This window comes from Fukomys damarensis, unplaced genomic scaffold, assembly GCF_012274545.1.
Source record: "Fukomys damarensis isolate Sample0158 unplaced genomic scaffold, DMR_v1.0_HiC HiC_scaffold_30, whole genome shotgun sequence".
NCBI classification, from domain to species: Eukaryota; Metazoa; Chordata; class Mammalia; order Rodentia; family Bathyergidae; genus Fukomys; species Fukomys damarensis.
The window spans coordinates 59751389-59771781 of record NW_022900942.1 but is presented as its reverse complement, the minus strand read 5'-3'; the positions used below and the strand labels follow the sequence as shown (position 1 = coordinate 59771781).

Here is a 20393-nt window from a genome sequence, read left to right as displayed (position 1 = left end):
CATCAGTGAACTTATTTTCAGTTAGTTATATGTATATGGGTATATATTATCTTTATATAATATGGAATGCCTTTCTTATTTTCAACTTTATCTTTTTGCAGTACTTGAGGATTAATCCCAGGGCTTTTGCACTGAGGTACATCACAGCCCCCTCCCCTTTTATTTTGAGACAGGGTCTTTCTAAGTTACCCAGGCTGGGCTTGAACTTGTGATCCTCCTGCCTCTGCCTCCCAGAGTGTTGGGATTTCAGGGGTGCACCACCACGCCAAGCTTATTTGCAGCTTTTGTCCCATTCTTGTTACGTCCTCTTCAGACACCACTGAAGTGACTCACTTACTTGCCTTCCGTATTACTCGTGTACTGAAGGGAACTGAAAAGTTGATGTTCAATAAAGGAAAGCCTGGCTCCTTGTTTTCTAGCCTCCTCCATAAAAAAGCTTTATTTTGTTTGATTAGTCTGAGTAAGGAGTTGTTCAGATGTTAAATCTGAGGGATGATAAGCTGGTGTGAGTAAAGAGAGGCTGAGTAGGAAGGCCGTGGGGATCTCGCGGCGCTCCCGTCGGAGAGTGCAGCTGGCTCACAGAAGCCAAGGTGGGCCACGCCCTCTGCTCCCTCAGCTTCCTCTTCCCGGTGCCCACTTTGTTCTCTCCGACACCTCAGTGTGTGTGTGTGTGTGTGTGTGTGTGTGGTCGCCACAGCCCTGGCTCGTCTTCCCATGTCGCAAAGCCTTATAAATCGAGTTCTCTGCCATCTGGCTGACTTTTTATTTATTTCATAATTCCAGACTCTGTGTGTCCCAGATGGGGTCAGATATTGCCGTGAAAGAAGAGGCAAGTTCACAGAACAGGCAGGGCAGAGAACCAGGCTCCCACGAAGAGTGTGTGTAGGGAGGAAGTAATGCACAACTCTAGGATCGACATTTCATCTTCTTATATATGCTACATAAATTCTATCACACGATGCTACCCATTCTGGCTCTTAGTCATTATTTTTTAGAGCAACATTTAAATTATATAATTCGAGACTGTGTGTCCCAGATGGGGTCAGATATTGCCGTGAAAGAAGAGGCAAGTTCACAGAACAGGCAGGGCAGAGAACCAGGCTCCCACGAAGAGTGTGTGTAGGGAGGAAGTAATGCACAACTCTAGGATCGACATTTCATCTTCTTATATATGCTACATAAATTCTATCACACGATGCTACCCATTCTGGCTCTTAGTCATTATTTTTTAGAGCAACATTTAAATTATTTCCAGTTGCCTACTGTTATAATTCTACTAAAAAAATTTTGTACCTATTTTCCCATTGAATTATTTTCCTTAAATTGTGATATTATTAAGTCAAAGAATGTGAATTATTTCTATACTTTTACATACAAAAATATTGTTATCAGCCGGGCATGGTGGTGCTTGTCTGTAATCCCAGCAACTTGAGAGGCTGAGGCAAGAGGATCTCAAGTTCAAGGTTAGCCTGGGCAACTTAGCGAGATCCTATCTCAAAATATAATAATTTTAGGGTCAGGGATTTAGCTCAGTGGCACCACTGAGTGGCCCTGACTGCCTCACAAGTGCAAGGTCCTGAGTTCAGTCCCTGCTACTGGGGGACACACACACACATACACACAAATTTAGACAAGAACAATTGCCTAGCATATTCAATTTCCAGTACTTAAAAAAAAATCAACTTACAAGGCCATAGTAGTAACATTGGGTTTCTCATTATCATTTCAGGGTTTTCTGGAAACTGTATTGGCTGTGGAGAAAGAGGATTTCGGTATTTCACGGAATTTTCCAACCACATTAACTTGAAGCTCACCACCCAGCCAAAGAAGCAGAAGCACTTAAAGTACTACCTAGTCAGAACTTCCCAGGGTGTGCTGTCCAAGGGACCGCTTATCTGCTGGAAAGGTAATCACCTTCCAGGAAGGAATGGGGAGGGTGTGGGGACTTGGTGATGGTGACAGGAAAGCTTCCGGGTTCAGAGTTCAGGAGATATAGATAAAGAGCTCAAGCTCAGAAGGTTATCCAAAAATGTAAAGCCCTCAAGTAGGTTGTTGGACCTGCTCCTTCTTGTTCTTAAAAGATATTGAAGTTTAGTAAAATGTGTGTCTCCAGGAAATGTATGAAGCTCTCAGTGGGGAAATGAGCTCTTTCTCTCCTGAAAAAGCTCTCCTGTCTTAGTAGGACCTCAAAGTGGTTGATGCTCTTTTTACTTTACTTAAATTCTTTGGTAATTCTCAAGTGTCTCATTTTTATTTTTTCTGTTACCGGGGATCAAACTCAGGTCCTTGTGCTTGCAAGGCAGGAGGTGGAACCACTGAAATAAATCCCTGGCCCTCATTTTTCTATTTTAACTGGACCTAAGCGATGCAGTTTTCATAATACTTGGGAAAATACACTATTAAGTTGGTAAGGTTTTGTTTTGTTTTTTCATTTTAATTTGGAAGAACTTAACTACGCTGTCTGTAAAGATGAATCTTTAAAGGATGATGGTAGGGCCAGGGATTTAGCTCGGTGGTTTCAGCATCTGCTTCGCAAGCGCCAGGATCCAAGTTTGATCCCCGGTACTGGGTGGGTGTGTGTGTGTGTGTGTGTGAGCAATTTAGTGAATTAGTGAAACTTGTCTCAAAATTAAAAAAAAAAAAAAGCTGTGTAGCTCCATGTGGAGGCACTAAGTTAAATCCCAGGACTGGAAAGAAAAAGAAAAAATCCAGTTGAAACTTGACATCTTCATGTGTGTTTTGTTTTGTTTGGTACCAGAGCTCAAACTCAGGATCTTGTACTTGTGAGGCAGGCACTAAATCCCCAGCCCCACTTTATGTGTTTGATGGGAATTGCTACAAGTTCTAGCATTGCTCTGATGTAATAGATTATCTAATCCCTTAACCTATCTAATAGTTTATTGATACTGAGTTTTTTTCTGTAGAATAACTCTCTGTAATGTTTCTGTTTATTGCCTCTATAAGATTTTTGCCTGACCATGAAAAATAGCATAATAAATTCCAGTTACTATAGCAGATTTGTCTCTGAGTCTTTCATTATAGTTATTCTTGGTTGCATTTGAAGTGCAATTGTGTAATTCCTTGTGAAATAACTACACGTTCCAAGCTGAGTGTCATCAAAATTTAAAGCTTGCAGCCACTGAATCATAAGCACAGTGAATTAGAGACAGTTCTTTATGCTAATAAATTTTGAAGGGTAAGAATAGAGATCATGTCTCTACCTTTGAACTTTATTTTTTAGCAAGTGTATTTATTCAGATGTCTTTAATTTTTTCTTTAGTGCCTAATGAGAACTCATCTTTCTAAAAAAAAAAAGAACTCATCTTTCTGTTGAAGAATAGCATTTGTTTAAGAAGCCTCCTGTTTAGAGCAGTAGCAGTTTGAAATTGGAATTGTATATGTTCCTATGCATAAGTAAAAAAATATAATATTAAATACATATATGCATATAACACACATAATGTGGAAACAGGCTTGTAGGCCAAAGTACAATAGCTTTTTTTTTTTTCTGGTACTGGGGATCGAACTCAGGACCTTGTGCTTGCCATACAAATGCAGTGCCACTGAGCTACATCCCCAGCTGTGCATTAGCTTTTTATAGAAGGTCGTAGGGCAGACACTTGAGAAATCAGCCTTCAGCCCTGTGCCTATCCTATCAACTTGGAAGCCCTCTAAGGGACCCTTTAACTTAACTTTGTCACATACAACCATTTCTATTCTTGTTTTGTACACTACTTTCTAAGACTACTATTCAGTAATTTGGTTGGAACTTACAGTCCAACAGGCTGTCATAGTATTTGCTATCTACCTGAATCAGTGCAAAGCACTGTTAAGGTGTCCTACCAGAGTCCCACTAATAGACACTTAATGTGAAGCTTAGCCAGCCATAGTGGTGCATGCCTGAGGCCCTAGCACCCAGAAGGCTGAGGCAGGAGTATCACTAAAAGTTAGAGGCCAGCCTGGGCTTCATAGTGAGTTCAAGGTCAGCCTGAACTACACAGTGAGCCCCTTAATATGGAGCTTGGAACTGCATAATTAGTAATCATTTTGAATATCATCCATGTGTACCTTTATTAATAACTTAGAATAATAATAATTTGGGAATTTCTTTTTCTTTTTTATTTGCACATTTTTCTTTGTTTCTTTTTTTTAACACAAATTAAGGTTGAGTAGAAAATGTTGAAGGCTACTAGACTTTTAAATTCTGTAAATTCTAGTCAGAAGATTTGTGTTTCTGAAGCTTACTGGGTTTTTAGAAATTACTGATATTTCAACCTCCTTCTTGAACCAGCTTCACTACACTGGATGTGTGAGTGCTGTCCCCCCAGGAACTAGTCTGTGGGGAACTAGGGCCTGGTGGTGCTTTTCCTTCCAGGCCTGACATCTGGCTCCAGGAAGAACTATTCACTAGAATAATGTTGGGGTCAGCATTAGGGAGTAGGGCCCTGTGGTAAAGTAGTGGCTATCAGTAATACAGGAGCACTTTGTGTCCCTAGTACCTATTTGTACCGAATGGGGTTTGATGTCTTCATATAATACCATTTTTATTCCTTTTCAGAATGTAGAAGCCGACAATCCTCTACAACTTGCCACTCTATTAAACCAAACTCTTCAGTATCAGCTGTGACCCCAGAAAATGGGACAACTAATGGATACAAAGCAGGATTCACTCAGACAGGTACGGGGAATACCTTTTGGCATTTCAGCCAGCGTATATATTTTTAGTGAAGCATCTTTAGAAATATTGTAAAATAAAGGTATCGCTTGAGCTACTTGAGTATTAGAATTAGAGGTCAGCATTGAGATGGATCAGTCTGTGCCTGGCCAGGACTCAAGTCCCAACAATCCCGCCAGTGTCGAGGCAGAGGGTGGAGAAAGGAACTGACATTTGGTAGGAAATTTAGCTCGAGCATAGACGTGACTTCAGGGGCATCTGACAATACACAATAAGTGGAGATCCAGATGTCACAGATAGAATGTGGTGTGTACCTGGGACACACTTTGAAGACTGAGTCCCCAGGGAGTCGCTACATAAACCCACAGAGCACTACGAGAAGTACTGCACCAAGTGAGACACAGCACAACGTCCCAAGGAAGGATTGTGGGTCACCCTGGATGAATGGATCCAGGATCTAGTTTCTAGTGGTACGAGATAGGGGCTTGGTTACAAATAACCAGGTAAAATCTTAGTGCCTGAAGCCAGGTTCCAGTATCAGAGCAGCAAATCTGATGCTGAGCAGATTAGCTACTAGGCCAAGGCTTCTAAAAATTCTTACAATAGAGAGCACTGGCCCAGGCCCTGAGGTCAGGTTAAGACTCTTAAGTGAGACTTAAATGGCTCCAGGTTGCTCAAGGCTGGGAGTGGTAACTGGAAAGGTCCCCGCAGATAGAAGTAGAGAAAATTACTCAGAAATAGTGCAGCTGGATCTCAGGCAAGAGGGAAAGTATAGTATTTTGAGAGTTTGTGAATTAATTTGTTTTTTGTGAAGTGCTAAACTTCATCGCCTGTGTGTTTTGCCAATGTCCACTCAATAACAAGAAGTCAGAAAGAAAAATATCTTTATACACTACTTAGCACTCCTCTTTCAGATTTATGTGAACTTGTGATGAGCTAATAAATTGTTTCTACATTTTTTTGGAGATGGAAATGATTATTAGAACATGTTAGCAATGATGCAAAGATAATAAGGCTGGTTTTGCTTGGAGCACTTCTTGCTTTATATTCCCATACTCAGTCCTCAGTCTCAAGGAAAAAGGTCCAACTTTCACACTGTGCAGGAGACTTAGGTAAAGCCTATGACCTCAGAGGATAGAACATTTCTCCATAGACTAAATAAGGGAACACCATGTCACTGGGTGACATGGAAAAAGTTGGCATTTGGCTCTTGGCATTGAGGGATTACCCTTCACTGCATTAGTGACGAACGTATGTGTCTTTCCTAGAATATTATTTTAGTAATTTGACATATTCAGTGGTATATTATCTGGCATTGGACCTTGAGTCTAATCAAATGTAACTTTAAAACTGTAGTACTAAAAATTAATATTTACTTCATTCCAACCAAAATATATCAAGTGTTTATTATGTTCCAAGAACCTTATCATATGTTACAAAGCAGGGGTCTAGTGATTTAAAAACCACTCATAAAAGGGATTAAAACACAATAAAACATGTTTCTTTTCCTATGAGGGAAGGTAGATGTATAAATAACAAGGTGTACCTGAAAGTAATGCAAAGATATTAAAATGCCAGTAAGCAATAAAATAATTTAATTGTACCAGACAGTATGTTTTGAAAATAAATTTCATTCTGAAAGAGGCAATTGGGGTTTTGCAAAGATTTGGACTTTAGCAAAAGATTCCCCAGCTCCATGATGAGACACAGGCAAGGCAAGGAGAAGGTCACTCAGTGACTCACGGTGAACACAAGGAGCCAAGCGTTATTCCAGCATTCCCCTGCGTCCCCCTGTGGGGTGGAAGAGACGGTCTAACCACGAAATAGTCACTGACAATTTGAAGTGCAATCCGGGGAATCTACTAGAAGAAAATACCTTCGTAAGTGAGGCTTTGTATCTAACAATTTTGTATTGATGAATTTACGTTTATAGATGCTTCAGTGATTTCTTCTAACACACGTTGAAGGCAGTTGGCTGTAAAAATTCTACATTAGCAGGCCAGGGATTTAGCTCAGTGGTGCCGCCGCCTGCCTCTCAAGCGCGAGGTCCCAAATTCAATCCCTGGTACCAAAACAATAATAATAATAATAACTTTATGTAAACATCTTTTAAACTCATAGATTAAGATTCAACTTTCTGTGGGAGATTTGTCTTTTCCTTGATCTTAACCGGTCCGTTACCACCTGCATTCCCTGTTTCTTAGCCTTAAATGTGGGTACTCATTGTGTACTATTTGAAGAGGGGATTAATTTATTGCTTTACCCAGCTTTATTCCTGCCAAGTTCTGGATGTTCTATTCTGGCTGACTTGCCACTTATCCCTTGCATATTTTCTTTCAACATTTTTATGTCATTGATAATTCAAACTTTAGTCACCAATCCCAGTGAAGTATTTCCTCCTTTTGACAGAAAGTGGCTATGTCTACCTCTGCCGACACTATACACACCTGCCATGCACACATGCGTGTACACATGACACACACATTGTGTTTGATCAGAACAGGGATTCTGGAATAGATGAAAAAGAAATTTCTTCTAACCAAAGACTTTGAAAGGTCCCATGTTTCCTTCTAAAGGCTTTATTGTTACAATCTTGAAGTTTAAGTCAGTGGGCCATTTTGAGTTAATTTTTATGTATGGTGTAAGTGAAAGTCTAAATTCATCTTTTTTAAAATCCCCCTGGAACTGGAAATTGAACCCAGGGCCTTCCTCACTGAGTTACACCCTAGCTCTTTTTTATTTTTTATCTTGAGACACAATCTTGCTAAGCCACCTAAGTTGCTCAGCTTAGGCTCAAACTTGTACTTGTGCCTCAGCCTCCCAGAGTACAGGGATGCACAAGCACATGCCACTCTGCCCAGCTCTGTTCATCTTTGTGCAGGTGGCTGTTGAATTGTCCCAGGCCATTTGTTTGCCAGGCTGTCTTCAATGAGTTGCATTTGTCAGAAATATATAAATGTAAGCATTCATTTATGAAAAATTGATAAAATGGCCCTGACTGAAATTCAAAACTTTTACATCTCATGTGACACCACTAAGAAAATGAAAAGATAAACAACAGACTGGGAAAATATTTGTAAAACACAAATCTAATAAAGCATTAGCATCTAGAATATATATAATGATAAACCAGTAATAAGATAATCCAATCAAAACATGGGCCAAGGATACAGGATAGGCATTTCTATAGAAAATATAAACAAGTGACCAAAAAAAGGTGTTCCATATCACTAGTAATTAGAGAAATGTAAATCAGAACCATAATAAGATACCAGTTCATACCTACTTAAATGATTAGAATAAAAAGACAGTCGAGCCAGGGATTTAGCTCAGTGGTTCCTTCACCTGTCTCACAAGCACAAGGTACTGAGTTCAATCCTTGGTAGCAAAAAAAAAAAAGAAAAGAAAAGACAGTAACAAATGGATGTGGATGTAGGGAAATTAGAACCTTCTAACTTTGCTGTGAGGGATATGCTGGAGCCACATGGCAGTCACTTTGGAATATAACTTGTAAGTTTCTCAAAAAGTTCAACATAAAATTACCATAGAACCCAGGCCATTCCTCCCCCAGGTCTCTACCCAAGAAAAATGAAAACCTATATCTTCACAACAACATGTGTGCAGAGATTTGTAACAGCATTATTAGTAGGATCAAAAACTGGAGATATCCTAAATGTCAGTCCTGAATGGAGAAACTAAATATTGTGTGTTCATATAATAGAATGCCGTTCATCAATAACAAAGAACAAAATGTTAACATACGCTGCCTCGTGGATGCTTATGAAAAACGTGAAAGAAACCAGGCAAAAGAGTTCAAATATTTTATGATATTGTTTATGTGAGTTGTGCAAAAAAGGCATGTTTATAGAGATAGGAAGTGTATTAGTGCTTGCCTAAGAGCAGGGAGTAGGAATGAAGATTAACAGAAAATGGGCATGAGGCTTACTGGGCGACAAAAATGTTTTAAAATTGATTTATAGCAATGATTGCACTGCTTGGTACATTTATTAAAAACCACTAAATTGTCTACTTGAAATGGGGTAATTTTATGACATGTAAAATATGCTTTAATAAATCTGTAAAAGGTAGATTGAAAGGCTGATGTGAGAAAATATATGATCCTTTGGGGTGACACTCAGTTCTATATTATCTGGCTTATTGAGTGTCTTTTCTGTGATGAGCACTGTCTCAGACCAAGTCTTGGGGTCGGAGTCCTGTTATTCAAATGCCCTGCCTGGTATACATTGGTTGAGGCTTGGGATAAGCCACTCAGTTGTTCTATGCCATTGTTTCTTCTTTTGTAAAAATGAAGTTAATGCCTGCTTTGCAGTTTGGTAAGAACTGACAGCCTTGCTATCATATGTCTTGTGTGACCTTGCTTACCATCTTAATCTCTTATATCCTAGGAAGTTTATGTTCCTTCTGTTTATCCCTGTGTCCTCTAGCACCTGGAAATAAATGTTTTTGAACTCCATGTTTATTTAAATTTGAAATTAGCACTGGGGGATTAAATTTACTGGTGTGTGCTGTTTTTTCCAATGGAGATGATATGCTCTTCTACCATTAGGAGGACACATGTTTTTATTCCCCTGGCTTGTAGAGAGGGACAGATGAGCTATCCAAGCTGTGCCACATAATTAATAGAGCAACTGTAAAGAAAACTCTTACTAGATAGGGCCATTGTATAACTTTTGGTGGGGCCTCTAGGTACCTCTGCCTATGTGGACCCCTTGTAGAAAAATATTTAAAATGACATTTTATGACTGTGTTGGCATGAAGATGAATGTGTTAAAATTATATATTCCAACACTTTCTTCAGACTGGGGATGTAGCTCAGTGATAGAACAGTTACCCAGCATGTGCGAGGACTGAGTTTAATCCCTAGCCCTGCAAATAAAGGAAAAACACTTCTCCCATTATTCCCTTCAGATTTTTATTTATTAAATTTTTTTTTGTTAGTACATGTTTGCAGTACATGAAGTTTAGATTTCCTAAGCCCTTTTGTGTGTCATTGACCTTGTTCATAATGCCTTCTCTGCCTAATGAAGAGAGCCCTGTTATTGGAGCCAGAGATGTGGTCTATGAGATGGATCTTCTCCTCTGTGAGCACTGTAGGTGCAAATTAATACAATCCCATTGCTCTCCTACCCTTGTATATTAGAGCAGTCATGAGAGGACTTCACCAACCTCACAAAGCTTTACCAGTGAAGGCAAGGTGGGGCACAGGAATAGACACAGCCATAGAACAGAGCAGAATGTCTCACAACAGAGTCACGTGCCACGTGTGAATTTCAGGCTTAACAGAGACGATTTGCTGATCAGTAGGACTTTTCAGTGAATAGTGCTCAGAAATTGGATATTCTACATGGGAAAAATGACATTGAGCCCCGTTTTATACTATTTTGAAAAATCAGGCTGCGTGTGGTGGTGTACTCCTCTAATCCCAGTACTCTAGGAGGTTAAGGCAGGAGGATCACAGTTTGAGTCTAGCCTTGGTAACATTGTGAGTCAGTGAAACCCTATCTAAATGTAGAAAGAAGAAAAGATAGGAGGAAAGAAGGAAAAGGAGGAAGGGAAGGAGGAGATAGAGCTCAGAGCAAGGCATCTGGGTTAAATCCCCGGTGCACCCCCAGATTTTAAATTAATCCCAGGTAGCTAGAAGATCTAAATATGAAAGATAAATTATCAAGCTTTCAGAAAATGTTGTAAAATACCTTTATGACCACAGGACCAGTAAGGATACCTTTCAAGACAAAAAGTAATGATTATTTATTCTGCTCCATTATAATTGTAACTTTTAATTATTAGAAGGCACCATAAAGAGAGTAAAACACAAGCCATAAATTGGGAGACAGTAGGTATAACACATACAACTAAAAGACAAGTGTCAAGAACTTTAAAGAATGCCTATGAATCAAGAAACAGACACATCAATAGAAGAAATTGAGCAAAGACATCAAGAGGCACTCAGAAAAGAGAAAGCCCAAATGGCCAAAAATTATATGAAAAAATTATTAGCCACTTTGGTAATTAGGGAAATTAGAGTAAAAATATGAGATACTGTTATATAATTGCCAAATTGGCAATGGCTTGAATTATGATAATAGCAAACGTTGGCAAAGACTTAAAACAAACAGGAACCAATACACACTGCTGCTAAGAGTGTTGGCTAATGCCACTACTTTGCAAGTAGTTTGTAATACATAGGAAAGTAAAAAATGTACATGCCCTGTAATATGGCTATTCTTTTCCTTAAATTCTTGCACGTGTATACCAAGAGATGGATAGGTACAAGATTGTTTGTAGCAGTGTGCCTCAGAAGATGAAAACAGCTCAAATGTTCAATAATACAGTGGGGAATAAAAATGAATATATTTATGTAACAAAATGCCATCTAGCACTGGAAATGAACAGCTACCTGCATCCAACAATATAGATGGATCTTACAAATCATGGTAGTGAGACATAAAAGTAAGTTGCAGAAGGCTCAGTTCAATATTGTTTCATTTCTGTGTTGTTCAAAAAAAGGCAAAACCATGTTACCAGTACGCATATAACACAGCGACTCACTCTGGACACGGGAGGAAGATGGGATGGGAGCGGGAGAAAGGAGGCTACTAGCTGCTAGGAGAGTTTTGTTTCTGTCCTTTCTCTTGACGTAGATGGTGGTTGTACCAGCTGACTTTCTGTTACCTGACAGATTCCTGAGGTAATAGACTAATGAGGAGAAGTTTACTTTGGCTTCCGGTTTCAGAGGTTTCAGTCCAAGGCCATCTGGCTTTGTTGCTCTTGGCCCTGTGGTGAGGCCGAACATCCCAGTAGGGGGGTGTGGTGGAGCAAACCCACCCACTTCATGGTGCCGGCTGGCAGCTCTACTCCCTCAGGTCAGTGCTTTGGTGTGGCGCCTCATGGCTGCCTTTTTCTTCAGGAGGGAAGAGGTAGGAAGTGCCCAACATGCGTCCTTCTGTGCCACCTCTTGGCCTCCTTTGCTTTGACTTCTGAGAGTTCAGAGCTTTCATGATGCTTCTGTGTGTCCACAGCATTCCATGATGTGCTGCATCCAACCCAGGCCTGCCTTGCTCACACAACTGCTAACTAACTTAGTTTCCACCCCAACCCATAGACCTTCTCTGCTCCCAGGGACAGCTGTTGAGAAAGAAGCTTTTATAAGAAAGCATCACTTAACTTTCTCTACAGTGTAGCTGTGTTCATACTGTCCTCTTTAGATTTGTCCTCCTTTGTATGTTAAGCTTTCTTCCCTGAGGTACAACCCTGAGGCCCAGGTAAACAAAAGTTATTTTTCCAGGGGCTGGAAGTGCAGCTCAGTGGCACCGTGCCTGCCTGGCAAGCACAAGGTCCTGAGTTTGATCCCTGATACTGGAAAAAAAAGTTCTTCCAAATTAGTTCCTCATGAATATTCAGTTAATGCTTTACCAAAACAGTCCCTTTTTCTACACGTGGTAACACTTTGGCTGGCAGATTTCCCCCTTCCTAACAACGTATTGAGTGTATAAACTCTTATTTTACATTGTAAACTCCTCCTAGTCGAGGGCCGTGTCTTCTTTCTGCAGTGCATCCCCACAGCCTGGTGTAGTACCCGGCATAGCAGAGAGGCTCAGTAAATATGCGGTGAATGAATGAATGAGTGGGAGGGGCAAGAAACCAATCATTGCTTCCCTCTAAGACAGGAGGGGAGGCTGGAAGCCATGAATGCACTTGGAAGAGTTATCTTGCAAAAGAAAAACACAAGTACTTGGCAAGTATACTGAAGAATGACTCTTTGTAGATATAAGGAAAGTGTAAGTCATAACAGTGAAAAGTCATTGTCACCTATCACATTAGCCAAAACACTCAAAGTGATAATATACAGTGCTGACAAGGACATGGTGAAACTGACACTCTCGTCAGACTGGTGAAGGTGAACAGTGATAAGACCTTTTAAGAAAGCGACTTGGCAATGTGTAATGAGAACATTAAAAATATTTATACCCTTTTGCTCTGGTAATCTCACTTAGAAGACTAGCTAAGAATATAACCCAAAAGGAGAGGCAAGATATCCTTCTATATTAACTAAAAAGGAGAAGCAACTTAGTATAAAAATAGTTGAATAAATCAAGGCATCCACACGGGATGAAGATGCTAAAAAAGATCATTATGAACACTGTACAGCCACCCAGGAAATAATTGTTAAGAAAATTAATATTAAAACTCTTGTTTTTGTTATAATACATCAAAAGGTAATGTGGATAAGGCATGTACTAAAAGAAAAAAATAATGGTTTATGGGAGAAGTGTTATTTTAGCGTATTTGTTTCACTTTTTGAATTTTATGTCTTTCATAGATTAAACATTCAGAACTTCTCAGAATTAAGCCAGAAGTACCATATAGGTCAGTAGGAAACATTTTCATTTTACCAGTTTTTCTTCAGCATTCTCTGCATGTGAAGGAATACAGATAGTAGCTTATGGTTTAAGTTCAAAATACAAGAAAGTAACAAAACTAGAATTCAAATCCTCTTGTTCCCTATGAACAATTTTATGAGCAATTACTGGGTAATAGGAAATGGAGATGCAAAGATCCATCTCTACCCAGGGGTCTGTGAAATGCTCACGTTGTCTCCAATTTCAAGAGAAGAACAAGAGGCAGGAAGTGCAGAGGGGGCGCACCCACCAAACATCAATAGCAGATCTACTCAGCATGTGCTTTTTTGGGGAAAAGGGACTGCATTTATCCTTCTATCTGAAGCAACAAAAAGTACACACAAAGCTACATTAAAAATAGTGTTCAAGACTCTGTCTGTCAGGCTGTGAAGGCAATGATCTCCGGGAGATGAGAGGTGAATGAGCCTTACTGCGCCTCAGCGTGCTGGCTTCAGAGGGCTCCACACCATGAGCCAGGGAGGGGCAGGAGCGGTGGAGCCGGAAGATCCCTTGAGTTGAGTGGTAGGAAGTGGTACCTATATGTGAAGAAACCACTTAAGGCTGGTAAAAGTATCATCCACAGGGATTAAAGGAAACTGCCCAGCATTCACACAGGGTCAAGAACAGCAGCTGTTCCCACCAGCCAAGCAGGAAGACTATATAATTCGCTGGGCATTGAGTAGAGCATTTAGTGAGTTCTGTCCCAGTATTGGAGAATAGTTAGTTTTACCCGAGTACCGCTCCAATTCTGCCTAAAATATAACAGCAGAACCCTAAAGGAAAACTAAACTGTGCCCCAGCCAGTGACCTTCTTTCTTCTTTTCCCTTCCCCCTCCCATCCTTTCCCTGTGCTCAGGGATAATCACTGCGCTATGTATGCACCCATAAAATAGTGCAGTTGTTGCCTTTTTAATGTTATAGAAATGAAATAATGCTGAAGCACTTTATGAATGGCTTTTTCTATTCAAATTGTTTCTGAATAAATGGTTGCTCAAACAAAGTTTCAGGATATTTATAGGGCTGGGGATATAGCTCTGTGGTGCCACTGCCCACCTCACAAGAGCAAGGTCCCAAGTTCGATCCCCAGTACCAAAAACAACAACAAAGGATATTTATAGGAATAGAAAAATATCCAGCATCCAACACGAAAAAAATAATGTCTGACCTTCATTTCGAGATTACAGTAAGTCTCCAGGAGAATGTTCATAAGTCATATTCATTTGTAAGCCCAACAAAGTAAGTCTTATACACCTTTGACCCGAATATACAACATAAAGCCTAAAAAAACCAAACACAAAAATACAGTAGGTCCCAGACTGTCCTGTGCTACTGTATACTATCCCACTGCACAGTAAGCACAAACTACACAATTATAAGTGTCTGGCAGACAGGTGAGCTATTTCCGCAATTCGTTCACATCTAGGAATGTTCATAAAGCCATGTCCAGTCATACCTGTGAAAGTTTTGACCATCAAAGCGTAAAAACCACGAGAAATAATAACTGCATAGGAAAGTAAGTATATATGATTTGCATAATATTTAATTCTATTTAAGGGATAATTGACTACTATACCAATACAATAACATTTTTATGAGGTAAAGTGTGTAAAATTAAAATGTATAAAGTAGCATAAAGGCAAGAAGGAGAAATAAGGAAGCATACTGCACATTAATGGGAAGTTGTACAACACCATCTGAAGTTTTACTATGTTACATATTATGTGGATCCTAAAGCATCTACTAAAATAACCAGAGTTTTAGTTGATAAGCAACGAAGGAAATAAAATATAATCATGAAAAATACTTGGTTAATCCAAAAGAAGGCTGAAAGTGGAAAAGAGGAAGAGAGGACTAATGGGAAAAGTAGGAAACAAACAGCAGTATGATTCAGACTTACCCACACCAAAAACCACAGTAAATGTAAATGGTATAAACACCCCAATTCAGAGGCAGAGATTATCAAATATGACTTCAGAAAAGATCTCATTCTGTTTCGCCTACATGAAATACAATTAAAATATAAAGATGCAAATAAATTGAAGGCAAAAATATTTTTTTAAAGTAAAATGCTAAAAGAAAAGTTGAGTGGCTAAATTAACATTTATACCTATGTGCATGTGAATATACACGCATATATAACACCTTCAAATACATGTCAAGTGGGGCTCTTTTCCCCCGCTTTGTTGCTTCATGCCCTCCCCTGACAAACAGATAATCACTGTAATGAGTTTCTTACATATCTTTCTAGATTTCCTTTTTATCTGTTCAGTCAAGCACAATACACATTCTAATTTTTACACATTTGTGTGCACTCTTGCATTTCAGTGTTCATACGGCTGTGTCTTAGAGATCTTTCCAAATCAGGAGAAATCTTCCCCATTCATGCTTTCCTACTACCTGCCATCATGTAATCTATATATGCCATAGTTTATTTGAACTATTCCTGGTTGATGGCCACCTGTACTGCTTTCAAACAAGTTAGCAATGAATAAATATATGTACAGTTTCTCACACGTAAATAAATGTCCAGGTTGCCAGGCCTTGAGGCAAACACCTGTAATCCCAGTGCTTTGGGAGGAAGAGACAGGAGGATCACAAGTTTGAGCCCAGCCTGAATAATATAGCAACTTAGCGAGACCCTGTCTTAAAATAAAACTTTAAAAAAATTTGGTTGCAAATCAAGTTTGAAGACCTGGATTCAATGCCCTGGGTTCAATCCCCAATACAAAAAAAAAAAAAAAGCACCGAAGAAGGGAAAGAACTAGATGTGAACCTAAAGTAGGAGGTTCCTGGGAGTCAGATCCATCCACTGGAGCCCTGCTGAAATCAAAGGTGGACCCATGAGGACATGAGTTAGGTCACCAGCACTGCAGTGTTGGGTTTTTTCCCTCTGTGTTGGTTTCTGGTGATAGGAGTGTATAGTATAATTATCTGTGATATTAATTTAAAATATTTTCCCTGCTTTATAATTTTAGTATTTTTAAGTAATAGTTTGAAATATGATTCATATAACATACAGTTCTCTAGGTAAAAGTGTGTATTTAAATGGCTTTTAGTATTGTTATTGTTTAGACCTAGAATGTCCCCCAAACTCTCCTACACTCAGAGGCAGAGCTTCCGGTATGTGCCTGGATCGTGGGGGTGCTGTGCTCATGAATGAGTTCAGCTGCAAATGTGCCCTTAGGAAGTGCAGGGTCACTTGTGATGTCACCTGGAAGGATTCACCTCTCTCTCGGCTCCTCTTTGCTTTCTACTTCCTGGCCGCCATGCTGTAAGCAGCTTTGCTCTGCTCTGCTCCTCTGCCATACCATTTGTCTTGGAGCAGCCAGCCAGGGGCTGCAATCGTGAGCCAAAATAAGCCTTTGGGCTCCTTATTCACAGACTCGATCGTGCCATCTTTAAATATGCATGGTTTTACTTTTTCCTACCACCGTGTGTACATTTTATTTTATTTCCTTCCTAATTGTCATAGATAGAACCTTTTGTACAATATTAAACAGAAGGGGCAAGAGTGGACATCTTAGTTTCATCCAGATCATACTTTGATATTAAAGCATGTAGTATTTTATCATTAAGTATCAGTCATGTTAACAGTGGCTTTTTCCTGGATGCTTTTTATCAAGGTAAGTACAATCCTTTCTTTTTTCTTTTTCTTTTTTTTTTTTTTTTTTTTTTTTGGTACCGGGGATTGAACTCTGGTCCTTGTGCTTGCAAGGCAGGCCACCGAACCGCTGAGCTAAATCCCTGGCCCCAGTACAATCCTTTCTATTGCTTGTTTGTTGAGTATTTTTTATCAAGATACAGAGTTGAGGGCTGGGGGTTTAGCTCAGTGATTCCACCACCTGCCTCGCAAGCTCAAGGATCTTAGTTCGATCCCCAGCGCCCCCTCAAAGATACAGAGTCAAATTTTGTCAAGTTATTTATCTGTGACTATTGAGATGATCATGTGCTTCTGTCCCTTATTTCACTAATATGTATTACATTGATAGATTTTTATATGTTAAACAACCTTAGATGCCTTGTATGAATCTTGGTCATAAGACACACAAGCCTTTTTATGTGCTGCTAGATTCTCTTTGCTAGTATTTTTTTTCTGAGCATTTTTTATGCATAAATTTTATAAACCACTCTGTAGGTCACTTCTCTTTTGATATCTTTCTCTGGTTTTGATATCAGGATAATATTGAGTACATAAGATAAGTTGAGAAATGGCCTGTTCTTTCCTACTTTTTGGAGGAGTTTGTGCAGGAATGTTATTACTTCATCAGTACTACAGTTCTCTAATGAAATCTTCTGAGTCCGGGTTTTTCTTTGTGGAGAGTTGATGATTTGGTTTTCGTTCTTGTTCTTTTTTTTTTTTTAACTAATTCAGTCTCTTGTTATGTTTAGACTGTTTTTTTTTTTTTTTTTTTGGTACCAGGGATCAAACTCAGGTCCTTGTGCTTGCAAGGCAGGAGGCAGAACCACTGAGCTAAATCCCCAGCCCTCAACCATCTTACTTTGACAAAGAGGCCAAATATCTTCACTGGAAGAAAGATAGCCTCTTTAATAAATGGTGACACTTCTCTATCAACTTTAGCCCTTTTCTTCCTATTTCACATTGTCAATTATACCATTTGGATCTTATTTACACTTTTAGTTTTTCACACCATAGACTTTGTATCTCTTTCTAAATCAATTTTGGTGATTTCTATTCTAGAAATTTGTCCATGTCCAATCTAATTATCTAATTGAAATTATCTAGCTTGTTAGTTTGTTAGTTATCTAGTTAGTTATCTAGCTAGTTAGCTTGTTAGTTATAACTAGAATGTTAGTTTGCCAGGGCTGCCATAACAACACTAATAAAATTTTTTTTTAATTTTCTCACAGCCTGAGAGGCTAGAGGTCAAAACTGAGATGTTGGTAGGGTTGGTGCAGACCGCTGTCTTTTTTGTTCTCATGTGGCCTTGCATCTGTTCACAGCATCTGTATTATCTTCCTCTTTTATGCGGACGTCAGTGGTGCGGGTTCAGATCCACCTGGGACCTCACTTAACCTTCCCTACCTCCTGAAAGACCCGGTCTCCAGGCCCAGTCACATTCCAAGGCCCTGGGGGTTAGGGCCTCCACACATGGATTTGGGGAGACACGGTTCAGTCCATCCCAGTGGCGTAGCGTTGTTCACAGCTCTCACGTGTAATCTTTGTTTCTTTAGGGTTGCCACTGATGTCCCCTCTTCATTCTTGATTTTAGTAATGTGTATCTGTCTATCTCATCTGTGTCCTATCTCTCTGTCTCTGTCTCACATCATTCTAGAATTAAGAGAAGGCGCCGGGGATTTAGCTCAGTGGTTCGGTGACCTGCCTTGCAAGAGCAAGGACCTGAGTTCAATCCCCGGTTCCAAAAAAACTAGAATTAAGAGAAGTAAAATGTAACACTCAAAGAACAAATGTTTGGTTTGTGGATTTTCACAATTGTTTCTCATTCGTATATGCTCTGCTATTTTTATTCATTTCTGCTTACTTTGGATTCAGTTTGCTCTTCTATTTTTAAAAATCCATATCTTAAGGCTCTTGATCTGAGGTCTTTCTTTGCTTTCTTCTTTTTACTTATATCTTTTTTTCTTTTCCTAATACAGGTGTGTACAGCCGCCCCCAGGGTGGCCCTCTGTGGCCACCGGTTAAACCTCCACAGATTCCACATTGTGTGTTCTGCATCCATAGTCAACTGACTGATGGTCAAAAATATTTGGAGGGCCAGAGATTTAGCACAGTGGTGCCATAGTCTCCTTGCAAGTGCAAGGTCCTGAATTCAATCCCTAGTACCCCCTCAAAAAAAAATGTATATATATATATATATATTTGGAAAAACTTGCATTTCCATGGAACATGTACAGCCTTTTTTCTTGTCATTATCCCCTGCACAATATAGTTTAACACCTCTTCGCATTGTGTTACATTGCATTACACTGATTATCGGTAATCTAGAGATGATTTATATCAGGGAGGAAGTATGCAGGTTACATGTGCATATGGTCCCCTTTTGTATAGGAGAATTAAGCATCTGCAGGGGTCCTAGAACCACTTTCCCAGACAATTAGGGATGACTGACTGTATGTATTTAGTGGCATCCCATATATTATGTTTAATTTTAATTTATCTTTAAAATGTTTCTAATTTTTCTTGGGCAACTTTTTTTCTTTATAACCCTTTGTCTCAACAAAGTTTATTGGATGCTTCATTTTCATAGCTGATTTGAGCTGCTGTATTTTCCTTATACTAAATTCTCATGTGTATTTGCATCTGTTTCTTACTATCTTTTTTGTTCCATTATTTTGTTTGTATACTAATACCATGATGTTTTACTCAGTGAGGCTTTAAACTTAATATCATTTCAAACCTCTTCTCCTTTCTCTTATTTTTCAGAATATTTTACATTCTCATGGCTTTTCAAAATTCAAAATATGTGGATGACAGCATCAAAAAAGCCCAAAATGTAATTAATTGTTTCCCCAAACAGTAGTTTGTAAATCTTAAAGGAGAAAGAACTATTTCTCAGTTAGAAAACTTTTGCTGTTACCTTGTACACGTAACAGATACAATTTACAGGAATAGTGTTGGATGCTCTGATGTAGAAAAAAGAAATGTAAGGGAAAACATAAAACAGATAGTGAAACTTCTTGTGAGTGTTTGAGCTTTGGATCATGCTATGTCTGTTGCAAGTGATCACAGTGTGAAAGAATTTAAGTCTTTAGGGCACAGGATTTAGCTCATTGGTTCCATCGACTGCCTCGCAAGCGCAAGGACAAGAGTTCAATCCCCAGTACCAAAAAAGAAAAAAGAAAGAAAGAGTTTAAGTCTTTGAAGTAAAATAGATACATGAGACTGAAAGCCTTTTTGCTTTTTTTAAAAGCCTATTTAGTACCATTCCCAGTCTTTAAATTTGTATATATATAAAGTTTCTTAAACTGTAAAATACTGATTCTTGTTTTAATACAAAAATAACCCACCCACCCGTATTCAATTCTTTGTCCTTAAATGCAGTTTCTTCAGAATGAAAGGAATTGAAATTATTTCTAGGAGTCTGTGAATGTTTTCCTTACAGCCTGAATAGTTTGTTTACAGAAATTTTTGTTTGGTTTTGTTTTGTTTTTTTGGTACGAGGGATTGAACTTGGGACCTTGCACTCATGAGGCTGGCAGTGGCACCACTGAGCTAAATCCCCAGCCCATTTACAGAAGTATTTTGTGTGGTCATTCAGATTAACTCTTAGTTAATTGTCCTCCAAACACTGTGTGTGGTGTAAATTGTATAATTATGT

At 39.1% G+C, this 20393-nt stretch overlaps 1 protein-coding gene across 1 annotated transcript in view; it reads left to right on the top strand.

The window, feature by feature from the left end:
• Greb1l (GREB1 like retinoic acid receptor coactivator) overlaps positions 1–20393 on the top strand; it is a 124270-nt gene that overhangs the window by 28121 nt on the left and 75756 nt on the right. Inside the window, exons 5-6 of the mRNA XM_033757414.1 lie at positions 1730–1906; positions 4559–4678. Coding sequence (XP_033613305.1) covers positions 1730–1906; positions 4559–4678 — 297 coding nt within the window. The remainder of the gene's footprint in view (positions 1–1729; positions 1907–4558; positions 4679–20393) is intronic.